Source organism: Ascaphus truei, chromosome 18 (genome assembly GCF_040206685.1).
Source record: "Ascaphus truei isolate aAscTru1 chromosome 18, aAscTru1.hap1, whole genome shotgun sequence".
NCBI classification, from domain to species: Eukaryota; Metazoa; Chordata; class Amphibia; order Anura; family Ascaphidae; genus Ascaphus; species Ascaphus truei.
The window spans coordinates 9,346,344-9,366,517 of NC_134500.1; the positions used below are offsets into that span (position 1 = coordinate 9,346,344).

Genomic DNA, 20,174 nt, shown 5'->3' on the forward strand with positions numbered 1-20,174 from the left:
GATGGGAGGGAGAGCACTGGGTGAGGAATGCGAGGGAGAACGATGGTAGATGTGAGGGAGAACGATGGTAGTAGTGAGTCTGACTTGGAGGTGGTTGGGGTCTCAATCTGTTGAGGGGTGTCGGGGTCTGGTCCTACTTTATGGACATTGGACTGATGGGTGGACTCAGGATGTCCCTCCTTGGGGGTCTGTTCCTCAGTGGTGGGGGTCCCTTCACACATTCACAGTCCTATCGCCCTGCTCGGGGATTCCCATCTGTACACCCTTCCCCTCCCCCTTCTATCTCTCTTCTTTTCCCCTCACTCCTCCCTTTTCCTTCACTCTCCTCCTCTCCCCTCCCCCATCCTCTGCTCAGCAGGCCTACGGGTCTCCCCATCCCCCATCTGTCAGGACTCTGTTGTAGGGGGGGGGGGAGAGGGAGGATACCTGACAGTTTGCCCCCTATTGTCTGGCCTCTGGGCTGCTTCAGAAGATGCTCTGTATTGTCCGGTATGTAACGTCTTCCCTGTGTTTGTGTTGTGTCAGTACAATCAAAGCTTCTCATTTACCTCATGCTGTTGTGGTGGCTGTACGTCTCTGTGATCTTTACAGGTTGTGATGCGTGTTTATTGGATTGATGTAAAAACCGTAGTATTGCTCAAATTCAGAACGGTGTTGGCAAAACTTTTTTTATAATACATTTTATGGAGCAAAGCAAGTTTAAAGCACAAAATTGAGGCCTGTAAACTCTTCAGAGCAGGTGTGTTTTACTAAGTTCATATGTAATGATCATAATCCTTCTGACCCTTTGATCTGCTGTTGTGACTCTCAGATACCAGGTGAATGGTCTGTCAGTCCTGTCACTTGGATTTCTTTTTGTCATTGTGCAGGGAAACTGGTGTGTTTTCCTGCAGGCAGGTGCTGAAGAGGATGAAACCCGGAGGTTGTTGATAGAACTCTCCCACTGATCATCATTTTTTGTTTCTTTGTCTTTAATTACACGTTGGCAGTCCTGTTGTTGGTTTATATTTTCGTTGCTCCTCCTTACCGATTACTGTTTGTCAAGTCATTAATTTTATACGTAGCTCTCGCTGTAATTGCTGCCTGCTCTTTTCTTGCCCTTCTCTGCAGTTCAAACTTCATCTGGTCTCTACCCCAGTATTATAACCACTAAAATGCAAAGTAAGCGGTGCATTGGGGGGTCAGGAATCCTGTTTGTGTATATTTTTGCAGTGAAATGTCCTGTTAAATAGAAGTGGTAGGCAGTTGCCGCTGCCATTACTGTTGTACATTCCTTATATAGCAGCATATTTATTTTCAGGATGAGCGCACCAAATGTATGAGTTCTGCTGTGATGACGCCTGGGACAGGTGTAATGACGAGCAGAGCAGATCCACACTTGCTGATGTAAGTTTAGGGCAACATTTGTTAAAATCCCCTTTTCAGGATGTAGACAAAAAAAAAGCAACAATTCTGAAAGAATGGTCGCATTAAAAGATGGCTGCACGTGTACTAGGTGTGTCCTGGCGCAGGAGGCTGCAGTGTGCGTTATTAAAATACAGACGAACTTTAGGATGGGGCATTGGAGTTGACCCCTCCAGCAGCGGAAATGTTAGTCTGAAGTGGGAGATATTACACTACAGCATTAGACATTGGATATGGATGCTTTATTCCTCAGATAGCATTAGATTGCATGTTATTTAGGGACTCACAATTGCTTCCTTTTTTATTTTTTTAAATTTATTTTGTTTTCTCCTATCTTAGTGTGTGTGTGTGTGTGTGTGTGTGTGTGTGTGTGTGTGTGTATAGATATATATATATTTAATTTCATCTGTGTATAGAATATGTTGATATTAATTATTATTATTAATTGTCCCTCAGACTTTGAGTTACAACACAACGCTTGCTGATTGATGCCTGACTTTATTTGTCTTAATATTATTTTCTTTCCACATGACATCACAGATTACATTCTTTATTTGTTTTCATGACTAAGCCCCAATGATGTGTGATCTGATGGAGAGTAAGTGGTGGCTAATTTTGCGTCATTTATGCATCACAGGAGCAGCCAATGATGATGATTTCATAGATCCCACTTTGGTGTTGCTCACTACCATAACTTGATCATTCTCTTTGCTCCCGCCTCTGCTCTTCATAATTGTAAGAAGATAGCAGGGTTTTGGTTCTGAGTAAAATGCTGTGAGTGATTTTAACCACAAGGTGATATGGTTGCCTATCCTTTTAACCCAGGTGTTATTGCTCTGTCACTGCCCAGTGTGTTTTAATTGCCGTTATGTTTGCATGCAATGCAGGGGCTGATGGCCTGATCCTGTGTAAACTGACTTTTACTAACTGGTTTGCCACCCACTATACCAGGTATAATTTCAATATTGTAGTGTTGACCAGGTATGGAGGCCTATAGGTTTTATAAACCTTACAATACAGAGACACTGATATGGATGAGAAGTGCAACCCACCAAAATAACATTGGGAGGAAAGAGCTAATAGACAAGTGGGGAGAGGGGAGACCAACGGGAAAGTTGAAGTATATGTGATGGTATCGGTCGGTTAGTGTGCGTACTGTAGTTTAGCAAGTACTTCTCATCCAGGATTTTGTGTATTTATACACGTGTGCGCACATTCATACAATGCATACGTGTGTTAGTATATGTTTTCAAGTTGGAGAGAGGTTACTTGGTGGACATTGAAAGGGAGGGAGTTCCAGGGGATAGCGTGCAGCATGTGAGAAGGGTTGCAGACAGGCACTATAGTGACATGGGGAGGGGGGGTACAGGAGACGGGACTGAGCATGGAGGGGTATAGCAAGAGATATTAAAGCAGAGAAGTGGGAAGTTTGAGGAGAGTTAAGCATTGTGGATTAGACCTGTGTGTGTGAAATGTAGAGAAATAACTGCTCGGCTACAACTAATGCTGAGTTGTGACAGGATAAATTTGTAGTGGAGGAAATCGGCGCGAGGGCCAGACTTCCATCAGCTGTGCAGGAGAGTAAAGAACATCGCCGAGTATTGAGCCAGGGTTGAGGGTTAGTGAGAGGTGTGCCATAGGGGGGAAACATGTTGGTCCAGACAGCTGGAAAGTATAGCGTTGTAGGTGGTGACCAGTCTGTCACAGGAGGATAGACTAGTTTACAGAGGATCCCCGGAACGCAAGTCTGTTTGCACTTCCTGTCTCACACTTCCAATGGTGGGAAATGCGTTGGAGAAGAGAAGATTGCAACTGCAGTACATGGCAAATTATTGGGGAAGTCTTTATCCACCATCGAGGGCTGAAGATGTGAAATCCAGTAGCATTTGCCTGTTTTGAAGAACACTTGGTACTATATATGTTCGTTTTGTATTCATTTTATGGTAATATTTGTACTAATTGAGCATTGTGCTTCCAGGCCTAATTTGAAAAGCAGTTGCACATGTTTGCGGCGATGAAACTAATTGCAACTGTAGAAGAGGTGATATAATTGGGTGCTTTCACTTATGCAATAGTTTGTTCCTCCAGTTTTTTTTTGTTTTTTTTTAATAGTCTTCTAGAGCTTTAACCCATCAGATGCCGGAGGGATCATGGGGCCTAGAGTGCCACTGGCACTCGCGGTCACTGATGAAGGGGTGGAGTCATTCCCCACCCCTCCCCCTTCCGTTTGTCATCATTGTAGATTGCATTGTGTGTTCCAGAGGCGAGCAGGACGTGAATTCCCTGCAAAACAAGCATTTTTGGAGGGGACGTAGCTACTACGTCATTGGGCACACAGGGTGCCATGACCCATAACATAGCGACATCCCAGGGCACTCAGGTCTCAATGTTTTGTGACTCAGTGGAACTGCAGCTTACCTATCCTGGGTACCTAAAAGTATCCCCGGTAGTAAGATGTGGTTGTTTGAGAGCATCTTCCATGACCTGTGCAAAGATCACATCTCGAGTGTGTTTCCGATGCCTGTTGATGAAACACTTTTCTGTTTAAAGGTTCTAAACCTACATCCTGCATTAATTGTCCCTACGCCGTCAGTCCTTGTGAAACCAGCACTGCATATCTGTGTGTATCAGAAGGCACGAGGTCTATTGTACTGCCCGCGGAATATGTTGGTGCATTATATATAAATGATAATGGGTTAATAGTGCTCTGTGCCTGTCATTGCTAATGAGGCATCAGATACAGGTGGCAGCATCTTTCCCATCGGGCTGGTTTGTTCTTGGTGTCTGGGTTCTTTGCAATGAAGGCCCCTCTCTGAAAATCTTCGCTGGATGTTCAGCACTTAATCGGTTAATTCTATTTGTTGACAATACACATGCCTAGCAGTGAATTAAAGGGACACACCTAGAACAGGGTTGCTTCATTCCGGTCAAGGCCACCAACGGGTCAGGTTCTCAGGATATCCCAGCTTCAGCACAGGTGGATCAATCAGTGGCTCTGTCAAAGACAAAACTGTGCTGAATCATGGACTGATCGAGCCACCTGTGCTGAAGCGGGGATATCCTGAAAACCTGACCTTTTGGTGGCCCTTGAAGAATGGAGTTGAGCCCCCGTGTTCTAGGAGATCCCATTTAATACACCCCTGACCTCTGTAACCGCCGCGCACCCCTGACCTAAAGGGTTACCTGCAATTTTGAGGTCATTTGAAAATTGTACCAAATACAGAAGAATTTACAATGCATCTGATCTCAGACGCGCTATTATTGGGCAAGCTACCTGAACAAGCTCCTCACCTCTACCACTTGCAGCACCTATCACCTGAGATCTGACTCCAAAAGACTGTTCATGGTCCCAAGGCTCAACAAAGTATCCGACCGCTCCTCCTTCTCTTACCGTGCACCCCAAAACTGGAACAACCTACCGGAGACTCTCACATCCACCACCAGTCTAAGTTCTTTCAAATCTAAGGCTGTCTCACATTTTAATCTGGTCTGTAACTGTTACATACGCCCTTAACATATACTTTCTTTAACTGTGCATGCAATGTCGTGTATATAATGTATACCCTGTTCATTTATGTAACTGTATTTGTAACCATGTATTATTTGTCTTAACTCTGTGCCCAGGACATTCTTGAAAACGAGAGGTAACTCAATGTATTACTTCCTGGTAAAATATTTTATAAATAAATAAATAAATTATGTATATTTATTTATTTATTTCTAAAATGATTTACCAGGAAGTGATACATAGAGAGTTCTCGTTTTCAAGTATTTCCTGGGCACAGAGTTATGATAACAAATACATAGTCCCTTCACTTGAGAAAAGCCACTATAGAGGGCGAAACATTGTGTGTGCTTATAGCACAGTTTTATTTATTTATAAAAACGTCTTGCCAGAAAGTAATGCATTGAGGGTTACCTCTCGCTTTCAAGTATGTCCAGGGCATAGTTAAGATGACATTAATACATGGTACAAATACAGAAAAATAATACTAGACAGCATTGTGTGCATCATTAAACTTTTTTTTTTTTTTTTTTTTGGCTGATCCTTTCATTCTTTGTTTTTCCTTTTGAGTGCTGGGTACATTTTTAGTGGTACAAATACAGTTACATAAGTGAACAGGGTATACATTATATACAAGACATAGTACGCACAGTTAGATAATATATATTATAGGCGTATGTAACAGTTACAGACCAGATTAAAATAAGACCGCTTTAGTTTTGAAAGAACTTAGACTGGTGGTGGATGTAGGTTGTTTCAGTTTTGGGGTGCATTGTAAGAGAAGGAGCAGCGGCCGGATACTTTGTTGAACTTTGGGACCATGAACAGTCTTTTGGAGTCAGATCTCAGGTGATAGGTGCTGCGTGTGGTAGGGGTGAGGAGCTTGTTCAGGTAGCTGGGTAGCTTGCCCAGAAAGTATTTGAAGGCAAGACAGGAAAGGTGAACTTTGCGCCTAGACTCGAGTGGTGACCAATCTAGTTCTTTGAGCATTTCACAATGATGTGTGTTGTAGTTGCATTGGAGAACAAAACAGCATATGGAGTTGTAGAGGGTATCAAGTTTGCTAAGGTAAGTTTGGGGTGCCATAAACTATGTCCCCATAGTCGATAATTGGCATCTGCTGTGCAATACGCTTTCTGACCAGCGGGTTTAGGGAGGATTTGGTCCTATAAAGTACACCTAGTTTGGCATAGGCTTTAGATGTCGGCGTATCAATGTGCATCCCAAATGTCAAATGGGAGTCGAACAATATGCCCAAATATTTGAATCTTGTAACGGGATAGGATAGTATTAGAGTTGGTTCTGATCTGGAGCTCATTCATTAGAAGCTTTAGAAATCGGTGATGGTTGGGGTTCCTTACACTGCATCAGACGCCTATTGGACAATTGGGGTTTCTCCAGAATTTCACAATATAATTTATAGGTTCTTTATCACAAAAAAGGCTACAAACCACGTAGTTGGACACTTCCCCATCTATCTTTCTGTCTTTACATGGTATTTTGATTGTGCGCTCTCTGGGACACATACTCCTCTCTGTTTAATGTTTGTTTATTTTATGCATCTCTCCCTGTTTGTACTATACTTTCCTGTATGCTATCTTATCTCTGCAAAGGGCTGCTATGTAATATCTTATGCTAACTAGGACTGCATCTTTAGAAAGGGGACTGGATAACCAGATACAGATGGATGCAAAGTTGTGAGGCTAGAAAGAATGTGCTTATGTCAGCAGCAAAATGGGATTGCACTCAAGGAGCAGGCGGGGGTGTTTTAGTAGCTGTAATGTGTGTGGCTATTAAGAGAAGATGGTTTTTGTATGTCAGGAAGTGGTAAGGCTGAAAGCAGCTTCAGCTTGTCAAGAGGTTACAGAGATCTGAAAGCGCTCTCAGTTTCGTATTGATGAGGACTTCTTACAAGAATTGTTGTTGGTTATAGCCCATATTCAGATATGGGGAGATTTACAGGACGTCAGACATTAGCAGACGGAGGAGTTCCTTGCTGGATATTAACCCTTTCACTCCCCCACACACATTCTGGGGGCTCACTAAGTCTACATAAACTCTTAATATGCCCGCTGCAATATTGTTTATAAACAAACTGAACAGGATCATTATTCAGGGTGAATAAATGCATTGTCAACTTGTAAAACCTCAGAAGACGGCAGGTACAACGACTTATAATAATGCATTTTAGCATGCATTGAGCTTGGAAAACTGTACATTTTGCCCTAAATCTCATTCTATCGTGTACACAGGTTGCAGCTGTTTAATAATTTAATTTTATGTAGCGCTTTCTCCCAATGGGACACAAAGCGCGTCACAATTACAGTATAGCGCGCGGTACGCAGCACATAGGAATGTTACACTCTCCCTGCCCAGAGAAGCTTACACTCTATGGTTTTGGTGCTTGAGGCACAGGGAGATAAAGTGACTTGTCCAAGGTCACAAGGAGCCGACACCGGGAATTGAACCAGGTTCCTGCTTCACTGTGTCATTGTTTAGTGTGGGCACCTTTACTCACTGAGCCACTCAAAGTATAGTAGCGCTGAAAGGGTTAATGGAATAAAGCTCATCCCCATTAGTTCAGGGGGTGTTCAAAGCATTGTAACAGTGTTAATGCTCACTTGTAATCTGTTAGTCTGCTCCACTAGAAGAGACCCTGGGGAATGTTGAACCACAGATCTGTGTGTGGTCTTCCTCTGGAGCAGTTATCACATGGTTATTGGAGAATGCTATACATTTGGCATGGTTTCTGATGCCTGTCACTACCAGGATACGGGACTGTTATTCTCTCCTTGTGTCAGCAAGGAGTTGCAAGTTGGTAAACCTTTGCTGCAGGAGTTGCATGGTTGCTGGTCAGGCAGTTTGTATGCATATTTTATACTTCCCTTTCAAGCCGAATGTTCCCTCGCCCGCATCTCACTAATTCCTCTCTGCTGCTTTCCTGCAAGTCCCGGTGTGAACACGTAGAGCGGTGTTTTTCAACCAGGGTTCCTAGGAACTCTTGGCTTCCCTGGGCATCCCTAAAGGATTCCCTGCAATTTTCTGGTCACTGGAGAATTGCATCAAATACAGAAGAATTTGCAATGCGTTTGATCACAGAGTTGCTATTAGAGATGGTTTGTGGTGCCTCAGAATTTCACTTGGGGTTCATAACAAATAAGGTTGGAAATCACTTGTGTGTCGGAGACGCTGGTGTGCCGGTGTTTCAGTAACTACACGAAGACTGGCAGATTAGACTGTCAGATTTTTCTATACTTCTGCATTTGTCCTTTTGCTCCAGATATTGTTACTTCTCTAATACTGGGTTTTGGTTTTATACTGTCTTACCACGTTTAATGATCCACGCGGGGAAACGGATTTCATGAGCGTTTTGTCCATTTTCTTTATTTGAAGTTGCATGCCTTTTTATTTTATTTATTTATTTATTTATAAAATATTTTACCAGGAAGTAATACATTGAGAGTTACCTCTCGTTTTCAAGTATGTCCTGGGCACAGAGTAAAACAAAATAATACATGGTTACAAATACAGTTACATAAATGAACAAGGTATACATTATATACAAGACATTGCATGCACAGTTAAAGAAAATATATATTATGAGCGTATGAAACAGTTACAGACCAGATTAAAGTGTGAGACAGCCTTAGATTTGAAAGAACTTAAGATGGTGGTGGATATGAGAGTCTCTGGTAGGTTGTTCCAGTTTTGGGTGCACGGAAGGAGAAGGAGGAACGTCCGGATACTTTGTTGAGTCTTGGGACCATGAATAGTCTTTTGGAGTCTGATCTCAGGTGATAGGTACTGCATGTGGTAGGGGTGAGGAGCTTGTTCAGGTAGCTGGGTAGCTTGCCCAGAAAGTATTTGAGGGTGAGACAGGAAAGTTGAACTTTGCGCCTAGACTCTAGTGATGACCAATCTAGTTCTTTGAGCATTTCGCAGTGATGTGTGTTGTAGTTGCATTGGAGAACAAAACGACAAATTGAATTGTAGAGGGTGTCAAGTTTGCTAAGGTGGGTTTGAGGAGCCGAGCCATATATTTTTGAAATCGTGAAACTGTTTGAAGTGTGTAGTTTTATGAAGAATAAATCAAAATTGCTTTTTGCCCAATTACATGAGACTGCTGCTTTATATTTTAAAGCAAGATCTTATTTAAAATAAAATACCACAAGTAGATGCCTAAAAAAGTGTGCGCGTGCCCCGCATAGCAGTGGTTTCACAATGACTATGTTGAGTAGATCAGCGGTGCTCAACTCCACTCAAGCTACAAACATTGAAAGATTCGACCAATCTTTCAATCGGGTTTGATGTGTGTTTGTGTTTGTGTGTGTGTGTGTGTGTATGTGTGCTCAAAATTGGTCTTTGTAAGTTAGTTGTGCTAAAATCAGAATCACTAATTGGATAATCATTTCTGTAACGAAGTGGTGCGCATCGTAATTTACGTTTCCTCTTTCCAAGCAAATGGTTATGAGCCTTCGAGTTTCTGAGCTGCAAGTGCTTCTGGGATACGCCGGACGCAACAAGCACGGACGCAAACACGAACTCCTTACCAAAGCCCTGCACTTGTTAAAAGCCGGCTGCAGCCCCGCCGTGCAAATGAAGATTAAAGAACTGTACAGGCGGCGCTTCCCACTGAAGATCCTGACGCCAGCCGACTTCTCCCTGCCCAACGTGCACTCCAGCACCATGCCCGGCAGCCTGTCGCCATCCGCCATTCCACCGCTTTCCTACGACAGCCACCCCGCCTCCTCCCCGCTGCTTCCCGTTTCCCTCCTGGGAGCCAAACACGAACTGGAGCTACCCCATCTCACCTCCAACCTCCACCCCGTCCACCCGGACATCAAGCTGCAGAAACTGCCCTTCTACGACTTGCTGGACGAACTCATCAAACCCACAAGTTTAGGTAAGACTGACGCCGCAAAGTACTAGAGGGGTGAGGGAGTCTTTATCTAATTGCGAACATGTATGCAAGCGGGAATCCAGCCATGTTGTATGTTCTGTAGCTCCCATGGCTTGCAGTCGTATTGAATCTGAAGAAGTGTAGATTTGTTGGAGGTTTTAAGGGCCCCACATTGGAGTTCATACATGAAATGATTGTGTACAGATATTTGGAAACATGGCACATCTCCTCTTTGGTAAACAGGAGGAAAGAGAGCGGTTCGGTGTGGCAAGGTCCTGTACACTGTCATTTTAATCTAAGAACTCACATGTTGCTCCCACAATTTACAGCAAATCTGCATCAAGTATACAAGTAAACATTGGGATAAAGGTGTCCCTGCTGCCGGCAGACCTGTTTAACACCATGTGCTGAAGCTGGTAAGGTTAGACTTGGAGGCAAATATAGTGGGCACCCCTCCCAGCAGAGATGGAGAGGCAGTTGTAATAATTGGGCTGTAAGGAACAGACAGGTCCTATAGTGATTATGGGGTTTGGTTGGTTGTCTGATTGCAATGGTGCGAGACCCGTGCTCCAGTGCTTGGTGCCGGTTCTGGAGAGCACTCGTGTCCTATTTAGGGTTTTATTCAAGTTGGGATGGAAATGCTGGTAATAGCTTTACCTGGGTCCGCTAGTCTGCTCATTTCCCATATTTGAGACAAACAGGTAGGTCTTTCCTGCACAGTGAGGGTGAGTGCTTAATAAGGGATGTGTTTGTCACGGTGTATTGGCTGTTCCCTCCTCCCACCCCCCTCATGACAAACGGGCCCTGGCGCAGGCACCTCTATCAGCAGCTGAACAACTCTGCACTCGGCTATTCTTACGCCCGCTACCTCTGCTGGTTCTGTTGGGGCAGGGGGTTCTCAACTCCAGTCTTAGTCCCCCGGCCCAGCAGGTCAGGTTTTACAGATATCCTAGCTTCAGCACAGGTGGCTCAATCAGTCCCTGCTTCAGCACAGGTGGCTCAGTCTTCCATTGAGCCCCCTGTGCTGAAGCGGGGATATACATAAAACGTGACCACTTGGGGGTGACGACTGGAGTTCAGAACCCCTGTGATGGGGGATTTATCTGGATGAAAGGGATAAGAGGTTTTATAACAAAGTTTAGACCAGGCCTGCACAACTCCAGTCCTCGAGAGCCGCAAACAGGTCAGGTTTTCAGGATATCCCTACTTCAGCACAGCTGGCTCAACTAGTGCCTCAGTATGACTGAGCCACTAATTGAGCCAGCGGTGCTGAAGTAGGGATATCCTGAAAACCTGGCCTGTTTGCGGCCCTCGAGGACTGGAGTTGTGCAGGCCTGGTTTAGACAGTGGTAAATTGAAACCTAAATAACTTGTTCTGCTGTTTGAGTGCAGGCGTCCTTGCCTGGTCTGACAGCCTGTGAGTGCATATAATCCATGTGCTTTCCCTCTCCTTAGCAGTGGGAGCTGCCTCTTGTGTACATGGGATTCCTGGATGAGAGGGGGCTGAAGCTGATTACTTTTTCAGGAATCCCTTGTGACGTGTTAATTATCAGAGAGGGGGTTTCATTGATCCGGTACATTATCAGAGAGGGGGTTCCATTGATCCGGTACATTATCAGAGAGGGGGTTCCATTGATCCTGTACATTATCAGAGAGGGGGTTCCATTGATCCTGTACATTATCAGAGAGGGGGTTTCATTGATCCTGTACATTATCAGAGAGGTGGTTCCATTGATCCTGTACATTATCAGAGAGGGGGTTCCATTGATCCTGTACATTATCAGAGAGGGGGTTCCATTGATCCTGTACATTATCAGAGAGGGGGTCCCATTGATCCGGTACACAAGACACTTGCAGTAAAAGCACAAACACCCCTATGAATGGTACGCAGATAGGACATTCCAACACAGATATTGACCACATACTGGCTATCCCTGACTACAAGTTGTGGGGGAGGGGCATTTTGGGTATCCATGACAACAGCCTGAGCCGATCAGTGTGCTCTGTGCCCGTAAGATAAGGGTGTGCAACGCCTCTATAGAGCAGTCCTATGCTCTGTGAGGTTTGCTGAGATTGAGCTCTGGTTAATATCATGTCCAAGTTACTGCTGCCAAATACACCACACAATGTGTGAATCCAACATATCTGCTGTCCCATCAAAGTGGGAATCCTACTGGCGCTGTGGCTTTCTGGGTAACCCGTGTTCTGAGCCCTGCAAAGTCTTACTTCTGGAGCGTGGCCTCACGGCTTCCCAGCGGTCAGCAGCATATTACCAAGCCACGCATTGCTGGCCTCTGGCAGCAAAGAGGATAACCACACTCCTAAAGCGGCTTGCATCAGTAATGTGTATATTTCAAATGTTTTAGTGAAGGCCTTTTGGAAATTGTGTGCATTGAAATAAAAGCTGTAAACAGGAGGCTGCTGGGAGGCCGGACGGGGGCTTTCTGGGGGCTGCATCCTGCACAGCCAGGGGCGGGCTATTTTTAGCCATGCACTGTATTGATTATTGTATTGATTATTTTCAGAGCGAGCTGACTGACCAGTGCCCTCCTCTACATCGCTGCTGTGATTATATTCTCTGTGGCTAGATGTAGCTTCAGGAAGCAAGGCCTGAATAAACGGGGGGGGGGGGGGTTACTAGGAAGGGCTCTGTCACTGCAGGCCACCCCCCACGTTCCACATAAAGTAAAGCTGGGGATACATTGTTACTTTGTATTTTTACGTCGGTGGTATGCAACCCCAGTCCTCAAGGGTCACCCACATGTCAGGTTTTACGGATATCCCTGCTTCAGCACAAGTGGCTGTCGAAGACTGAGCCACTGATTGGGCCACCTGTGCTGAAGCTGGGATATCCTTAAGCTGCTGGGGGGTCTTGAGGACTGGGGTTGAGCACCCTTGTCTTGCATAAGGTCCTGTTTATCTGCGATTTTATCGTTGCTCTTACTGGAGTTTCTATGCCAGGTTGTATTCTGACGAATATTTAACCCTAAAGTAACTTGGTTTCAGTCACAATTATAAGCAGGATAAAAGATCAGCTGTGTGTTTGTCTCATGACTAATTACTGGCCGCCAATATTCCCATTCATGCATGTTTACTTTTACTAGTGCGCACATTCACATGTCTCAGGCAGGTCTGCAAACCTGCCTTTCTCCCTTATTTATTGGCATATAGAACTTCCATTGCACCAAGGGATTCTGGGAGATGACCTGCAAATGAGCACACAGTGTCGCCTATAAGCTTATGCCTGCCGCATTGGGCTACGGCCCCGTTGTCTGCGCTGCACGCGCACCTGCCGGGCTGGCGGCGCGTGCAGCCGAATTCCCCGGTCTGCAGGGGGAAAGACGGGGCGTGGCCATGATGTCACCCGGCAGCTTCGCCCTCATTGGCTGAACTGCCGGGGGTGTGGCCTAGCGCTCTGTCGCCTGTGTTAATCTCAATTTTCGAGTCTGTAAGAAACTCAAGCCTCGCAGTGCGATGGCCCCCCTCGCAGTGAGCCTGGCCCCCCCCCCCTCGCAGTGAGCCTGGCCCCCCCGCGCAGTGCGATGGCCCCCCCCCCGCGCAGTGAGCCTGGCCCCCCCCGCGCAGTGAGCCTGGCCCCCCCCGCGCAGTGAGCCTGGCCCCCCCCGCGCAGTGAGCCTGGCCCCCCCCGCGCAGTGAGCCTGGCCCCCCCCGCGCAGTGAGCCTGGCCCCCCCCGCGCAGTGAGCCTGGCCCCCCCCCGCGCAGTGAGCCTGGCCCCCCCCGCGCAGTGAGCTTGGCCCCCCCCGCGCAGTGAGCCTGGCCCCCCCCCCGTGCAGTGAGCCTGGCCCCCCCTCCCGTGCAGTGAGCCTGCCCCCTCACCCCCGCGCAGTGAGCCTGCCCCCCCCCGCGCAGTGAGCCTGCCCCCCCGCGCAGTGAGCCTGGCCCCCCCCGCGCAGTGAGATGGCCCCCCTCGCAGTGAGCCTGCCCCCCCCGCGCAGTGCGAGGGCCCCCCACGCAGTGAGCCCGGCCCCCCCCGCGCAGTGCGATGGCCCCCCGCGCAGTGCGATGGCCCCCCCGCGCAGTGCGATGGCCCCCCGCGCAGTGCGATGGCCCCCCGCGCAGTGCGATGGCCCCCCCGCGCAGTGAGCCTGCCCCCCCCGCGCAGTGAGCCTGCCCCCCCCGCGCAGTGAGCCTGCCCCCCCCCGCGCAGTGAGCCTGGCCCCCCCCCGTGCAATGCGATGGCCCCCCGCGCAGTGCGATGGCCCCCCGCGCAGTGCGATGGCCCCCCGCGCAGTGAACCTGCCCCCCCCCCCGCGCAGTGCGATGGCCCCCCTCGCAGTGAGCCTGGCCCCCCCCGCGCAGTGCGATGGCCCCCCTTGCAGTGAGCCTGGCCCCCCCCCCCCCCCCCCGCGCAGTGCGATGCCCCCCCGCGCAGTGCGATGCCCCCCCGCGCAGTGCGATGCCCCCCCGCGCAGTGCGATGCCCCCCCGCGCAGTGCGATGCCCCCCCGCGCAGTGCGATGCCCCCCGCGCAGTGCGATGCCCCCCCGCGCAGTGCGATGCCCCCCCGCGCAGTGCGATGCCCCCCCGCGCAGTGCGATGCCCCCCCCCCGCGCAGTGAGCCTGGCCCCCCCCGCGCAGTGAGCCTGGCCCCCCCCCGCGCAGTGAGCCTGGCCCCCCCCCCCCCCCCCGCGCAGTGAGCCTGGCCCCCCCCCCCCCCCGCGCAGTGAGCCTGGCCCCCCCCCCCCCGCGCAGTGAGCCTGGCCCCCCCCCCCCCCCCCCGCGCAGTGAGCCTGGCCCCCCCCCCCGCGCAGTGAGCCTGGCCCCCCCCCCCCCCCCCCCCCCCCCGCGCAGTGAGCCTGGCCCCCCCCCCCCCCCCCCCCCCCCCCCGCGCAGTGAGCCTGGCCCCCCCCCCCCCCCCGCGCAGTGAGCCTGGCCCCCCCCCCCCGCGCAGTGAGCCTGGCCCCCCCCCCCCTGCGCAGTGAGCCTGGCCCCCCCCCCCGCGCAGTGAGCCTGGCGCCCCCCCCCCCCCCCCCCCGCGCAGTGAGCCGGCCCCCCCCCGCGCAGTGAGCCTGCCCCCCCCCCCCCGCGCAGTGAGCCTGCCCCCCCCCCCCCCCCCCCCCCGCGCAGTGAGCCTGGCCCCCCCCCCCCCCCCCCCCCCCCCGCGCAGTGAGCCTGCCCCCCCCCCCCGCGCAGTGAGCCTGGCCCCCCCCCCCCCCCCGCGCAGTGAGCCTGGCCCCCCCCGGCCGCGCAGTGAGCCTGCCCCCCCCCCCCCCCCCCCCCCCCCGCGCAGTGAGCCTGGCCATCTCTCCCCCCCCCCCCCCCCCCCCCCCCGCGCAGTGCGATGGCCCCCCCTCACAGTGAGCCCGGCCCCATTGAGAGGCGGCTCTTGACCCTGCAGCTGTCGCTGCAGCAGCCAGTGGGGACCAAGCCGTACACAGCTTTTCAGCACAGCCTGGGCTAAGTGCAGAGCCAGTAACCTACTCACAGACGGCTATTTTCACATTTTGGTTCTCATAAGTGTGAGGCTGGTTATACAATATGAAGCTGGAATAGAACTATATACTGTATTTGCAAAATCAAATGTCCTGACATATATATATAGTGCATTCAGTGATTGCTTTGACCGTCATTAGTAGCCAGGAAACACTTCAAATATTAAAACCTGTTGTGACCTTTTCAATGTGCGGTGCATTTCCCTTCAGTTCTCTTCAAATGAACGTGGCTGAAATCTTCTCTAGCTTGGGGAAAGATGGCTTTTGAATCCAAAATCCGGCCTCTGCAGGAATTCCCCTCACTGTTACTAGCTTTGCCTGAATCGGCAGCACATTGCAAATTGTTCTCTGCGTCCCTTAACGCACAGGTGCTCAACTCCAGTCCTCCAACTGCGCCCCCCAAACAGGTCAGGTTTTCAGGATATCCCAGCTTCAGCACAGGTGGTTAAATCAGAGGCTCGGTCTTCGATTGAGCCTCTGAGCCACCTGTGCTGAGGCAGGGATATTGTGAAAACTGGGTTGGGGGTGGGGGGGGGGATTGAAGATGAGCACACCCCTGCCTTAAGATGAATATTAAAAATGTATAATTAAAAAAAATAAGTGCTTTAAAGCTGTCCTGTATATACATTGAATTGCTGCACATTTTAAGTGGAAACTAAACCATGTACGCTGCTGTCAATTGTCTTCATTGTTTTGCTGGGATTGGCGGCGCAGTAAGGGGGCAGTGGGGGCACAGTAAGGGCAGCGAGGGCACAGTGAGGGCAGCCCGTAAGAGTCTTCTGGTTTCAGAGCTTTCTTTTAAGAAGGTTTTGTGGAAATGACAGTACATCGGGTTAGCAAAACGCCTGAAAATGACCCGGCCCCTTGGAAATGTGACACAGCGGCTTCCCGAAGCGATGTGCAGGGGAATGCTCGGCTAATGTAATATTGGGAGATGGGTTTGTGCAGGTCCGTGCCGTCTATTCCTGTCCCAGGGCGGGGACGGTGACGGCTATGAGTGGTGACCTGAGAATGCTACACGGGGAGTTTGTCTAGAACAGGGGTGGGCAGCGCCGCTCCTCAAAGGCTGCAAACAGGTCAGGTTTTCAGGATGTTCCTGCTGCAGCACAGGTGGTGCAGTCCAAGAATGAGCCACTGATCAAGCCACTTGTGCTGAAGTAGGGGTGTCCTGAAAACCTGACTCGTTGGTGGCTTTTGAGGACTGGAGTTGGCTACGCCTGGTCTAAAAGCACCGACTGCATGCCACAACGTCCCTGTGTCCCTGTCCCAACTGTGTAGCTCAGTTGACTAGTCCCCTAACCCTCAGTGCAGCAGGTCCTGAGTTCAATCCCCCCCTGTGGCAGCTTTACCTGTTGCATTAATCAGCAATTTAATGTGATCTTCAGGCTGCCACATACATCAAAACCCAGTGGTTCCTGCCGACAGGGCCTGCCTAGACATCGGGCTCCCTGTGCGATGGCTCCATACAGATGTGTTCCATTAACCCTTTTACCCCTGGAGACTGTGATAGCGGATACAATATGTTTGTTCACAAAAAGGTTGGACATTTTTTTAGAAGGGAAAGGTATACAGGGATATACCAAATAAGTAAACATGGGAAGGATGTGGATCCAGGGAGTAATCTGATTGCCAATTCTTGGAGTCGGGAAGGAATTAATTTTTCTGCTTCTGAGATCATTGGATGATATGTCACTGGAGTTTTCATTTGCCTTCCTCTGGATCAATATACTGTAATTATGGATATAGAATAAATTATCTGTCGTCTAAATTTAGCATCGGTTGAACTTGATGGACTCATGGCATTTTTCAACCTCATCTATGTAACCACTACCTCTACCATCTTACAGCTTTTCACCCTATACTTCTGAGGGGTGCGCGCACACAATATACTGTAACACTGCCGTTGCCTTCCCTAAAGTTGGAACGAACTCTGAGACGTTGATCATTATCTTGTAGAACCTCTGACACCTACATATGAGAGAGCCAGAGATATTGCTCATCTCGGATATCCCTCCATGTCTGTAAATAAGGGGTTGACGGTACTCCTTGAGGATGTTGGTGTTGATATTCTGATTGGCAGGCGTCACAGCTGCGACTAATTTGTCCTTGTCTTCACAGCCTCCGATAACAGCCAGCGCTTTCAAGAAACATGCTTTGCCTTTGCGTTGACACCGCAGCAAGTTCAGCAAATCAGCAGCTCCATGTAAGTGTCGCCCCCCCCCCCCCTCCTCATCCTGCCAGCGCTGTGACCAACTCGCTGTCCTGAGGGGCAGCTAGTGTTATATGTGACTGAAAGTGAATTCCGTGTCCTAGTGGCCACAACTCTGATCTCTGACGTGGGGGATCTAGGTTTGGCCATCTTTTTGTATGTATATTTATATGGTTGCAACAGTATATGCAGTACTTTACAAAAGAGGCCATACAATAAGTGCAACAATTAATCATAAAATTTGAAAATCTCTGCCTCGGAGAGCTTACATCGAAGGTGTATGTTTGGAGACTTGCAGACAACTGGTGAGGGAGTAAGTGCGGTAAAATCGAAACAACTACTCTTGGTGCTACTCCGCCTGCACTAAGAACTATCCTAATAACACGTGTAATATACACTCGATCAAGAAACCTGGGACAAGTACATAGAGTAGAATAGTGTCTGACTGCAAAGGATGCAGCAGGAATGTTCAGCACTAAAGGCAAATCCATATGTCCAAACCGTTCGAAACTATAGCGCGCTCACTGGTGCAGTAACAGACTAGGCAAACCAACTAAACAGATTAATAAAAGGGGCGAGCCACGAGTGCAATATGTTTCGGTTTCAAATCTATTCGTATAAAAACAATGGTCTCTCACAAATTCAAAGTTCTTTAAGGGAAGGTATAGTCTCCCGAGTCCCAGCTCTCCTGCTCGGGTCACGCAGATCTGGCTCCTGGACAGAGCCGCCTCGCTGAGGAGGTGAGCGAGGGCACAGGAGAGCTAGCACAGGCAGGCGGGCTGATCGCCCCTTCGGCGGTGCCTGAGGAAATAGAGATCCGAGGGGCCAGGAGATTCTGTTTTGAAGTTGGAGCCGCGACGAGTGGGTGGTCCGGAACGCAGTGTGGGGGATATATACTGACCGGGACTGAGAGGGGGAGACGAGGCTGCAGCTCAACTCAGTCCAGGAGCCAGATCTGTGTGACCTGAGCAGGAGCTGGGACTCGCCACTCGGGAGATTATACCTTGCCTTAAAGAACTTTGGATTTGTGAGTGAGACCATTGTCTTTATATGAATATATTTTATCTTAACGATATTACATTATTGCTTCTCCTCTTTCTTCTCTTCCCCCCCCCCCGTTATTTTTTATTTTTAGATTTCAAAAAATAAAATCTGTTCAGGGAGTCTCGGGCTAGTCTCTGTGTTTGTTACTGCACCAGTGAATGCACTGCATTTTGGAACACTTTGGGGTAAGCATGGCAGTGTTTGGCCACAATGGTTGGTAGGTGTGACTGTAGGTGTGGGACAGTAGCCTTGAGTTGGAGCTAATGAAATGATTCATTCAGAAGGTGTGACTTAAAGTTGGGAGAGAGAAGGTGCTTGGTGTATACGGAGTGTAAGGAAGTTCCACAGGTAAGGGGCAGTGAGGGGAAATAGGTTTGGGGTGAGAGATGGAAAGGAAACCGTTCTGGGTAGAGCACAGGAGACAAGAAGGGGCATAACGAGAGATCAAAGCTGATATGTTGGGAGGAGCAAATAAGGTTAGGAGACCTTTTAGGTGATCCGTAACTTGATTGGAAGCCAGGAGATGGATTTAAGGAGGAGAGAATCAGGGACTCTTCTGGGAGAAAGTAAAATTATTCTAGCTACAGAATTGTTCATTGCAAAGGGGAAGGTTGGGAGGCTCGTTAGCAGTATGTTACAATAATTCTGATTTGGGGAGAAGATAAGGGTATGCATTGGAGACTTGGCAGTAGATTAACAGAGGAAAGGCTGTATCTTAGCGATGTTAGCGGAAGATGCAACACATTTTAGCCACTGCGGGAATGGAGAAGGAATAGGAGTCACATGTTGCACCTACAGTAGGCAATGTGCTTTGGCGATCAGGGCTGCACAAACTGGGGTTCTATTTTGAAATTATTTTGGGGGAGGGGGGTGTGGTGGAGGCACGACCGTTGGAGGCCCCACGCTCTTCTCCAAAGCATTTAAAATAAATGCCGGGGGACTGCACGAGTCCTCTGTCACTTACCTTGATTCGCCACAGGTCACGTGATGTCACATGACTCTGCAGCAGCATTTGACGCTTGATATAAGGTAGTGGGGGTGAGCAGGCTGGGGCGCTGGGCAAAAAAAGTTTGCGCACTCCTGGGGTAGATGGTAGTACTGCACTCCTGGGGTAGATGGTAGTACTGCACTCCTGGGGTAGATGGTAGTGCTGCACTCCTGGGGTAGATGGTAGTACTGCACTCCTGGGGTAGATGGTAGTACTGCACTCCTGGGGTAGATGGTAGTGCTGCACTCCTGGGGTAGATGGTAGTGCTGCACTCCTGGGGTAGATGGTAGTGCTGCACTCCTGGGGTAGATGGTAGTACTGTTTACTGGAATGAAAAAAGGGGATCTTGGGTCAGATTTTAGGAGGAAATATGAGGAGCTCCATTTTGGACACATTTGGTTTGAGGCAGCAGAGCACCATCCAGGGACAATCGGATTTGGGACTGCATGCAGATGTGAAGTTAGGGGCGGATAGATGTATTTGTGTATAACCTGCATAGCGCTGATACCGAAGGAGTTGGAGGTCACCAAGTGATGGTGTGTAGAGTGAGGAGAGGTCCAGAACAGAGCCGGCGGTAGACCAACAGAAGATTAAGACCTTTTGATAATGGAGACAAAATGCGCAATGGGAGGTGTATGATGAGAACCAGGGTAGAGCTTGATTATGGGTAC

General features: G+C 49.1%; 1 protein-coding gene and 1 non-coding gene across 12 annotated transcripts in view; both read left to right on the forward strand.

Annotated features, from left to right (window-relative positions):
- PIAS1 (protein inhibitor of activated STAT 1) overlaps positions 1-20,174 on the forward strand; it is a 31,181-nt gene that overhangs the window by 300 nt on the left and 10,707 nt on the right. For 2 of the 11 annotated variants that reach the window (XM_075575408.1, XM_075575419.1), the window contains exons 1-3: positions 340-1,386; positions 9,368-9,812; positions 17,381-17,465. In XM_075575408.1, the coding sequence (XP_075431523.1) occupies positions 1,315-1,386; positions 9,368-9,812; positions 17,381-17,465 (602 nt within the window). In that variant the 5' untranslated portion in view covers positions 340-1,314. Of the gene's footprint in view, positions 1-339; positions 1,387-9,367; positions 9,813-17,380; positions 17,466-20,174 lie in introns of those variants that run through there. The other 9 variants (XM_075575411.1, XM_075575414.1, XM_075575409.1 and 6 more) reach the window with 9 other exon arrangements.
- LOC142469372 (small Cajal body-specific RNA 14) lies at positions 16,599-16,732 on the forward strand. The gene has a single exon (XR_012789052.1).